At 48.9% G+C, this 10,067-nt stretch overlaps 1 protein-coding gene across 14 annotated transcripts in view; it reads left to right on the top strand.

Annotated features, from left to right (window-relative positions):
* The window catches only part of LOC101064381 (calcium-activated potassium channel subunit alpha-1), a 54,671-nt gene extending 45,773 nt beyond the window's left edge, over window positions 1-8,898 (top strand). For 7 of the 14 annotated variants that reach the window (XM_029842826.1, XM_029842837.1, XM_029842831.1 and 4 more), the window contains 11 exons: window positions 834-957; window positions 1,238-1,462; window positions 2,108-2,300; window positions 3,093-3,206; window positions 3,369-3,461; window positions 4,549-4,679; window positions 4,886-5,080; window positions 5,383-5,501; window positions 5,590-5,802; window positions 6,414-6,442; window positions 7,347-8,898. In XM_029842826.1, the coding sequence (XP_029698686.1) occupies window positions 834-957; window positions 1,238-1,462; window positions 2,108-2,300; window positions 3,093-3,206; window positions 3,369-3,461; window positions 4,549-4,679; window positions 4,886-5,080; window positions 5,383-5,501; window positions 5,590-5,802; window positions 6,414-6,442; window positions 7,347-7,468 (1,558 nt within the window). In that variant the 3' untranslated portion in view covers window positions 7,469-8,898. The remainder of the gene's footprint in view (window positions 1-833; window positions 958-1,237; window positions 1,463-2,107; window positions 2,301-3,092; window positions 3,207-3,368; window positions 3,462-4,548; window positions 4,680-4,885; window positions 5,081-5,382; window positions 5,502-5,589; window positions 5,803-6,413; window positions 6,443-7,346) is intronic. The other 7 variants (XM_029842841.1, XM_029842883.1, XM_029842896.1 and 4 more) reach the window with 3 other exon arrangements.
* The last annotated feature ends 1,169 nt before the right edge of the window (window positions 8,899-10,067 follow it).

Genomic DNA, 10,067 nt, shown 5'->3' on the forward strand with positions numbered 1-10,067 from the left:
TCAGATCTTCTGCACTGATCCGACTCCAAAGTCCAGCTAGTGGTAACGGAACCAGGCAGCCCGAAGCCTCGGTGGATCTGAGGTTCATCCCTGATCCACCTCCTCTTTGGCCTGGTTATACTGGGATACTGTGACTGTTTTATAAGATTAGCATTTTCATTTCAATCCCTTTTACAATCACAGCAGCCGTAACGAGCATGAATCAAGGCTCACGCGCTGCTGTGAATAAACGTGTTGCGCGTCAGACATTTATCGTCCGCCTCGCACACCTTTAGCCTGATCTGGTGAACGCCGGCGGCGCGCCAGGAGTCCCAGCGGTCAGCGTTTGGTGGTTGGATAAAGTTCCCGGTGAAATTAGCTTCAGCGGTCGGCGGTGACCTTGTTAAACATTAATGCGCTTCACTTTGAAAAGCAAATATGATGGGGCAAATTACTGAAATATTTAAAGTCTGGTCTGTTAAAGCTTTTACCGCGCAGCACAAATACGTCAAAAGCTGTGTGCAGTAAGGGGGCGTAATTGCATCTCTGTGCTCGTGCCAGTCAGGGCAGTATGTTGCTGCCATCGCTTTCCGCCTGGCTGCCGCTGCTGATGTCACTCTGCTTGATGACATGGCAGTTTTCTTGGCGTTTCTGTAGATGGGCTGTGACAGGAAGGAGCCAAAAGGGGGAGGGGGGGGAAGGACCACTTTAGCTACAGTAGTTAGTGTGGAGTTGGGCTGGTGATTAAGAATTTGGGGTCTAAACTGGAATTTGCCACATTCAAATGGAACTTAACTTGTGTAGCATATTCATTTGGCTACCCCCCCCCCCCCCCTCTGTTTTTCCTTGATTAGGCACGACCCCCTCCTCATCCCGGGGAACGAGCAGATCGACAGTATGGACGAGAACATCAAGAAATACGACTCCACTGGGATGTTCCACTGGTGCCAGTCCAAAGACATCGAGAAGGTCATCCTGGTGGGTTGCGCTCCTTCACCCAGCGCACATCATTTGCATCCCCCCCCCCTCCTTCCCACACACGGACCCCCACGCTGACAGATGTGTCGCTTCACATCTCCCCGTCAGAGGTTGACGGGCACTTAAACACAGCGTATCGAGGTGTTGGACGTGTCATTTTCTATATGGTTCCCACTATACGGAACACTTCCTGTTCTATCCACCCCTCCCCCTCCCTCCCTCATGTCAGCTGCTTAAAAATGTAGAAACATTTCATCCGGGGGTGTCCTGTCCTCATCAGACCCGCAGCGAGGCAGCCATGACCTTCCTCAGCGGCCACGTGGTCGTGTGCATCTTCGGAGACGTGAAATCGGCGCTGATCGGCCTCCGGAACTTCATCATGCCCCTGCGAGCGAGCAACTTTCACTACCACGAGCTCAAGCACATCGTGTTCGTCGGCTCCCTGGAGTATTTGAAGCGGGAATGGGAGACGCTTCACAATTTTCCGAAGGTCTCCATTTTACCTGTGAGTCCAGGAAAAACTGCTCCAACCTTTTCTCAAACAACAAAACCTGCGCCGTAAATGTTTTATAGCCAAGGCTGCAGCAGCAAAATAACCTGATCCAGACCAAATATTTTGACTTTTATCATGTGAACCTGAATAACTTGCGCTGTTCCACAGCCATAAATAATATTTTATAGTCTATTTCAAGAACTGTAATCATTTCGGTGATGCCGAACACGTGTTCCTGAGGTGAAACAGACCAGCACGCCAGAGTTTCATTACATTTTACTGCACACACATGTTTCAGGCTTACAGCGGCTTCTAAACTATTTAATTTTAAAGAAAACTCAAACTAACCTGAGCTGCAGGCTAATGTGCGGCTGTGATTGGGCCACTCGCGCGCTCTGCGTTTCCTGCCAAGTATTTGAAAAATTTGTGCTTTGAAACGACTACAAAGACAGATGGCGGCAAATGAAACGGAAGAAACGTCCAAACTTTGGTTGTAGTTCATTCAGCGTATCAAAAGTTGTATCAAATGTCTGTTTTTTTCCCCTGAGATTTCTTAAGTTTTCCGTTATTTTGTCCGAAACTCTGACAGCAAGCGAGGAAAACAGTCTTTAACGTGCGGCTCTTCTAATAAATTCTCCCCTTTGCTCCTCTTCAAAGGGCACGCCGTTGAGTCGGGCAGATCTGAGAGCTGTCAACATCAACCTCTGCGACATGTGTGTCATCCTGTCGGCCAATCAGAACAATATTGACGATGCGTCACTGCAGGACAAAGAATGCATCTTGGCATCGCTCAACATCAAGTCCATGCTGTTTGACGACAGCATCGGGGTCTTGCAGGCTAATTCCCAAGGTAAGGAGTGGCCTATCATAGTTCAGTGCACTGCCTGGGAGGGACAGGGCCCTGGCACAGGAAATATCCCTCACTGGGCGCCGCCTGGCTGACCTGGTGTCGCTGAGTTTGACAGTAAACCTCAGTGACTATTCCTCAGGTTACTGTAACAACTGGTTTCTTCACAAACCTAATTGGTGGCAACAAGCAAAGCGAAGGCACAGAACCCCCCCCCCCCCCCCATTTCTACCCTCCTCTGCTTTGAAAATAAGAACAAATAGCCTGTATAATTAATGAAAGCTGCATATTAGCTCTTCAGAACAGCAGCAGGGGCCACTTATCGTAGCGTGGCCTTTCACAGTGGTCATTCTGCAGCACTGGCAGAAGTGCTCTCAGAAACCTTTTGACCCGGCGACAGAGAGAGGAAGAAGGGTCGTTATTTCTCTAATACACGTATGACCTCGCATTTGCTTTAGTCAGCAGGACGTGATGGATGTCAAAGCGCCGCCCATGTATAATACATCAGCGTCGCTGGTTTAATGTGCTTACTTGTCGGTCTGAGGAAAGCAAGAAATGTCAATTCAATTTGAATTCAATCTTGGGTCACTTGATGCTCCGTAGCTGCAGCGTGAACGGCCCTGGTGCGCGTACGCAAAGGCCGTTTCCGGAACAAAATGAGTGCTGCGCCACATGTATAATATATGGCCTAATATTGGCTCTTGTCAGGAATTACAGCGGCGGCGGGGAGCGGGGGCAGCGGCCTAGCCTCTCGGCTCTCCTCCTGATTCGTTTCTGTCTTTTGTGCTCATTCAGGCTTCACACCGCCGGGGATGGACAGATCGTCTCCAGAAAACAGCCCCGTGCACGGATTAGTGAGGCAGACTTCCATCACCACTGGCGCAAACATCCCCATCATAACAGAACTGGGTACGTTCCTTCCTGGACCTTCCATCGACACCAGTGCATTTCCAGCTAAGCAGCCGCTAACACGTTTGAAGATCTCAGTCATTCCAGGCGCCGGCGCTTGATTACTGCGATTAAAGCAGCGTTTGCTTTGTTGACATGCTCCCGTTACTGTTGCCTGTCCAGCGCCGTTAGCAAAGGCAGGCAGAAAGCTGCCCGTCATCTCGCTCAGTCAGGACAAAAGCAGTGGGACCAGCATCCAGATGATAACTGAGCTGGGTAAGACGTCCTCTGTCCTGTCCTGCAGTGCTGGAACTGCCTTCACATCAGCTTCCTTTTGATTTCTCTCACTGCACCAGAGGCTGCCTCCATTCCCGTGGCTTCACTCTCAGCACATTTTACTCTTAGTTCTGGTTGAAATTGCCTGTCTTGTTTTTCGCTCCTTTATCTGAGACCCCCCCCCACCTCCCTTTTATTTCTTCAAGAATTGCGGGGCCTTTGATCCCTCAAAAGTCCTGGTGGCTGTTTTCGCGACATCTTGCGTCCAATCGAATTCTCCGGCCGCTCCTCTTTCATCTCAGCCCCGTTGACGCCGACATTTATTTCTGTCCTCGCAGAGGGAGCAGTTCTCCCGCTACATCTTTGCATCATTACTTTCTTGCAGCTGCTGCATGTGTTCTGTTGCTCAAAGACATCTTTTTAAAAAAAAAGGTTCTGAGCAAAGACGGGTTGAAATGCCAGTTCAAGTAATTGGAAGTTCGGTGTCACGGATTAACAAGGCAAACTGGTGTTACTGATGCTGAGTGCAGGAGAACGTTGTGCATGCTGTGAGCGTGTTGTTCGTGTGCATGAGCGGCCTGGGTCCAGCCACTCCGCGGCCTCCTTTCGCTCTCCTAAACCCGGTATAAGCGGTCCAGCTCTGCAGCCGCTGCACTTCTTCATCCACCTCTTCACACAGACCTGTCGCATGTTTTGTTCCCGCTACTTTTTGTCACTCGCCTTCTTCCCCTGGTGGGAAGACGACAGACACCCTTCTGGCCTGGCAGGGACCCTAAAGTAGCTCCGACTCATTAGGATTTGAGTTCAGCTGTACGACCTGAAGATTATTGCAGATTCCTACGTTTGAGTGCGCCAATACTACCCGTTCACCGCCAGCGTTTGAGCTAAGCTAACTAGCATTTGGGGGGTTTTGAGCGTCTCTTGCCAGCCAATGAAGCGGCATCCATCTTCCATCCAGTGGAAGGTAAAAGACAAAAAGAGGAGGAGCTGGGGTATCCCGTTTGGAGCAGAATTCCTGATCTCCCGAGTTCGCAGCGGACAAACGGAGAGACGGGGATTGACTCCAGCACACATTTCTCTCCCATAGTGAACGACTCCAACGTTCAGTTCCTGGACCAAGACGATGACGACGACCCCGACACCGAGTTGTACCTCACTCAGCCCTTTGCCTGCGGGACGGCGTTCGCAGTCAGCGTGCTGGATTCTTTAATGAGCGCTGTGAGTCTGAATCCATCCGTAGCAGCTTCTATAATAACCACACTCAGTATCTGTTCTTTCAGATTGTACGAGATGTTTAGGACGATAGGAATGTGCAGTTTTCTTAGCTTCTTCTTATGACAGCAGAGTCCGGTTGGATCTGCTCACTCTCAGGTTGGGGGGTGTCTCCTCACAGATGTCTCTCCCCTCTGACTTCATCCCTGCAGACATACTTCAATGATAATATCCTCACCTTGATCCGGACGCTGGTAACAGGCGGGGCGACACCGGAGCTGGAAGGGCTGTTGGCAGAGGAAAATGCGCTGCGGGGGGGCTACAGCACGCCACAGACCCTGGCGAACAGGGACAGGTGTCGTGTGGCACAGCTGGCCCTGTACGACGGGCCCTTTGCTGACCTTGGGGTAAGTGAGTGATCCTGTCACCCGAGGGACAAGCACATCCCTGCCGATCTGTGTCCTGGGCGCCGACTTTAGGGAATGCGCTCAGCCCGGAAGGCTGTTATTCGGAATAGAACAAGTTGTTGTTATCCAGACTTGCAGTGAAAGGTAGCCAACAACCACAGCCGCTTAGCTAACAGACAAGATGCTTCTATTATTCTGAACTTGAGTTTTTTGTTTTTTTTTCACAGAAATGACCTCAATTAGCAATTAAATAGTCTCCAAATGAGTCTCTAAGAACATGTTTTGTTTGGATCACATTGCAGGATGGGGGTTGCTATGGTGACCTCTTCTGCAAAGCTCTCAAAACCTACAACATGCTGTGCTTTGGCATCTATCGGCTGCGGGACGCACACCTCAACAGTCAGAGCCAGTGTACCAAACGGTGCGTATGGACTCGGTCTGTGTTTCCACCGAGGGAACGTCGTCTTTAGTTGGTCCCGGTGGACTCAGACGTGTCCCTTCTCCTGCAGGTATGTCATAACCAATCCCCCCTACGCGTTTGAGCTGGTGCCCTCGGACCTGATCTTCTGCCTGATGCAGTTCGACCACAACGCAGGCCAGTCTCGAACCAGCCTCTCTCACTCGTCACATTCGTCCCATTCCTCCAGCAAAAAAAGCTCCTCCGTCCACTCCATCCCCAAAACCAACCGCAACCGGAGCAGAGACACCAGAGACAAACAAAAGTACGTCCCCTCCTAAAGCTCTTGCAACATCGAAATTTCAGACTTACTGTGATAATTTTGTTATTCTATGTTGATTAATTACATATCACAAACAAGTAAACATGGGAATCAGACTGCATCACTCTGAATCAGGGCCCAGTCCTCACGGGCTCTAATCCAGCCGGGTTTTGGGATCCATCAGGTAGACGACGCCTTGGTGCAAGTGTTCTCCCTGATAGGGGAACAAGCGCTCCTCTGTTCTCTGTGCTGCGTTCACGCTGCGAGTAGCGGTTTGGGTACATAACCTGACGGCAGCAGTATCTTTGGACTGGAGTGTGTTCCGGTGATTGTATGTGATGCTAACCGTTAGCCTTTATCCACGGCTGCCGGCGGTAAACCCGGAGCTCCTGCTGAGGCAAACATCTCTATCAAACACACTTGTCTCCACTATGTCCGCTTTATTTGGTTTCTGAAGCGAGTATGAACTTCCTGTTTCCCGTTGTCCTGGTAACAGGCCTGGATGCGGTCTGGGCAGCGTAACAAGCTTCTCCTGCTGTTTTACACCTCTGATCATCTGTCAATAATGGTCCAATCAGCTTACATCTAGTGTGCTACCTTCTTTTTTCCAAAAGTGCAGCAAGGATGAATAGAGCGGGCCAAGGTATGGAAGTGAATGATCCTGCATGTCATTGCATTCCACGCTCGTGTCCTTGACATTCTCGCTCTCTGAACGAACGCTAAGTAGTTTAGTCGTTTTCAAACGACCGCACCGGCGCCGCATGGCTGAGAGCTGCGCAGGACTTTCTGGACGGTTGCGTGAGTGTCGTTGATTGGTTTGATGCCACTTTATCCTTGATGCATTTAGTTCATACAGCGAGGTTTTATACACGCTGGCATACGTGCTAATGTGGCGAAGCGTCGTAGCCTGGAGCCGCCCTGATGAAAATGCACGACCTCGGCTCGCGCCAACTGGTGCATCATTGCGCCAGGCCATTTCTTCCTCTATGAAAATAAAGTTGCAACAAGCCAAAAGCCTGAAGCCTCTAAAATGATTGAAAAAAAACCCCATAAAACAACTATGACCAGATGAAACATGAAGTTAAAACCATTAATCTAACTAATATGGACAGAGACGCACAGATTTTGTAATAGCTGTGACTTGCACGTCTGCTATCTTAAGTAAACAGCAGTAGGTAGAATAATGCTAAACTATTAAAAGGGGGGAAACTGGCTGTCATTCCTGCTCCCAGCGGGTCAAATAAGGACGCTCGGTGAGCGGATGCTACATGTAGCCGCGCTGGTAAGAATGAGCCGACTTGGGTTGTCTTTAAATTGGACAAACAGAATTGTGATGATAGTGTTGATAGTGTTTATTGACCCTGCTGAGCAGTGGCGAGGGAGGGGCGCCTGTGACCAACGCTCGAGCTTCCTTATCTGACAAACTGGGACAAAGAGATATTGACCTGCCATCATTTTTAATCATAGGTAACACAAAAAAACCCTTTTTCTTCCACTCAGTTCTAAATCTGGGCAACATCTCTTTGCCTCTGTGCTTCCCCCCCCAGAAAAGACGTGGTTTACAGATGAGCCGGAGAATGCCCACCTGAGGACCGTCACCCACATTAGCCCGTGTAAATCCTCCAGCAGCTCCATTCCACCCATCAGAGAAGCAGAAGACCAGTGCTGAGCAGGGGACCCTCGCATCAGCGTCGCATCACGCCTGTCACCGGGAGAGACGCCCACCCCACCTCCCTCACTCAGCTTTTCTACATGAAGACAATCACATCCGAATGTTGCTGATGCTAATCTTACTTTGCACCGTTAAGCTAGCGGCGACCTGACTGACTTCTTTCGGGTCACGCTTCTCCGGTGAGAGGCGACCATGTAAAATGAGTACCATCGCTACTGAAATAGAAAATTGTATCCAAATCAAGTTTTCCGGGTGTAAAAGTTGCCTTGTAAGCTCAACAACCGCTACTGCCGCATTTATTTCCCAGTGTTACAGACTGATTCCCTACAGGCTGTTGAACTGTGTCTTTCCACGCGGCATCTTCGCTGACGGACCCTCGGCCATTCCTTTGCCGCTCTGAGATCACTCACCATGTTTACGGTGGCTAAAGTGGCCGGCGTCCGTGCGTGGACAGCGCGAGGCTGCAGCCTTATCTTCATCCGCTTCTACTCGTACCTTTGCCTTTTCTTCTCGTCGCTACGTCCAAGAATGTCGAGTATCAGAGAACGTCGTCGCTCCGGGGGCCCCTTTTTAACGCCATTAGCCAAATATGATAGAGCTGTTTCCTTATCAAATGAAACCAAAAATGTAAAGACAGAAGTGAAGAGTCGGAGCCTCATATCGAAGGAAGTGGGCTTATCGTGTCCTCTGCTGGCTGGAAGCACTGCCTGACACAAGACTGTCTTGGATGCCATCAAGTCCCCCTCTTAACGCCACCATGTTAACTCTGAATAAAAAGAAACAGCTCTATCATAGAAAAAGTAGCCTTGGCTATTTCCATTGATCATATTCTGTTGGTAATCCATCGTATTGAGCGATATCACGCCGCGTATTTATAGGAATCATTTCTGGTTATTAAGCGAGATGTATTTGAACAAAATCGCAGCTGTATCTTGACAAACAATGGGAGCGATCCATTGGAATCATCCATCTACAGACGACTCAACGCCGGTTAACGGCGACGGCGAGGCGGTTGTGACATTTTTGCACCTTTCCCTCGTGGCAGGGGACGTGCCAGGCAGTGCTGAAGCTAGCGGAGGACTCCAGAAGACCCACCACTGCGAGAAGAGGCTCCCAGGCGAGCGAAAAAGGGGCCCAGTTGAATTTAGAAGTAGAATTTCAGTCAAAAAATATATATATATTTTGAAGTCTTAAAGCTATTTTTCTTCTAAAATCTATATCAAGCTTCGTGTAAAATATCTCTGTAATGTTTCCTGTTGAGGTTGCCGTCTAGTTTGCTTTTCACTCTTATTTTTGAACTTATTGGCTTGCGGATCATCACATCCAGTAAAACTACAGTTAACAGTCCTGTACAAATAGGCTTGTACATAAACTGTACATGATTTTATTTTGTATTTTCACAAATTAAAAGCTGATGTATTGTGCTCGACGGCGTCTGTCGCGGTTCTTCATCAGCCCTCTCTGGATGACGGCTTCTAAAAACACCTCGGAGACGCTGAGGGCCCGTCACCATCGTCGTTAATGACTTTACACATAACGACACGGCGGGAGACCGTCAGCGTGCCAATAATATTTACAGACTAACACCTCACAGTGAGGCTGCCAGTTATTCCCATCCTCTCACCAGTGGTGGTGTCACCTTCCTAATTAGCAACTACGTAGCTATCGCACCCGAAACAGTTGCTTTTATGTTGTTTCTTTTTATTGCATCGGTCCCGGAAACATCATAAGCCAAATTGCTTATTTGTTCAACTGGTATTAAATACAAAAGTGTGTGTTCAGTCATAATAAGGCCAAATAATAATGGATCTGAAGTGTGGAGTCGTTTAGAATTTTAGCGGTATGATAGCGATTAAGGCTCCACTGAGCAGCAAGTGCGTGGAGGAAATAAAACTCATTTATTCAAAAGCTGGTTAATCGAGTCATTAAATACGCATTCAAAATGAAAATGTGACGTTTTCTGCTACAGTCGGGCCGAGTGACGTTTGTTAGCAGCTGGCTCGACGGCTTGTGATGAAAAGTGTTGGGGAAATTCATGGATGATGTTTAACGAGGACAGGAAAACGGGATCAGCACACGCTCGCGCCATTTTTCTCACCCCGAACGTTGGTTAAGTTTATTGATTTCGTTATATATCACAGAAGGCTTCTAGATTTGATGGTTCTTGTTCACAGCTTTTGTCTCTCCGGTGTAAAATTCTAACTTTGGAGCTGATATTGCGACAGAAATGCAGGTAAAGTTCCTTCTTTACCTGGTTTTTCACATCTCTGTGTCTGACTATTAAAAAATCTTTCACACCATTATTGACAGCGTTAAAGTCTGTCCCAGTGACCCCCCACTCACACACACACACTCACTTACTCAGATCTCTGAAACCAACTTTCTGCCCGGCTCCGCCAACTTGGCCGGTGACGACCGTTTCCATGACAACGCGGCGCTGCGAGTGCATCACTGCCAGCCCGGATAAACAGTGATCCTTTACCAAAACAAGGGGGTCATTACGGCAGCTTGTCAAATCAATGTTGAGAGTGTCCTCGCTGATTAAGGCGTCCCCTCTCAGGCCTGACACGGTGTCAATACCGGCTGGCCCGTGGCG

This window comes from Takifugu rubripes, chromosome 1, assembly GCF_901000725.2.
Source record: "Takifugu rubripes chromosome 1, fTakRub1.2, whole genome shotgun sequence".
Classification (NCBI taxonomy): domain Eukaryota; kingdom Metazoa; phylum Chordata; class Actinopteri; order Tetraodontiformes; family Tetraodontidae; genus Takifugu; species Takifugu rubripes.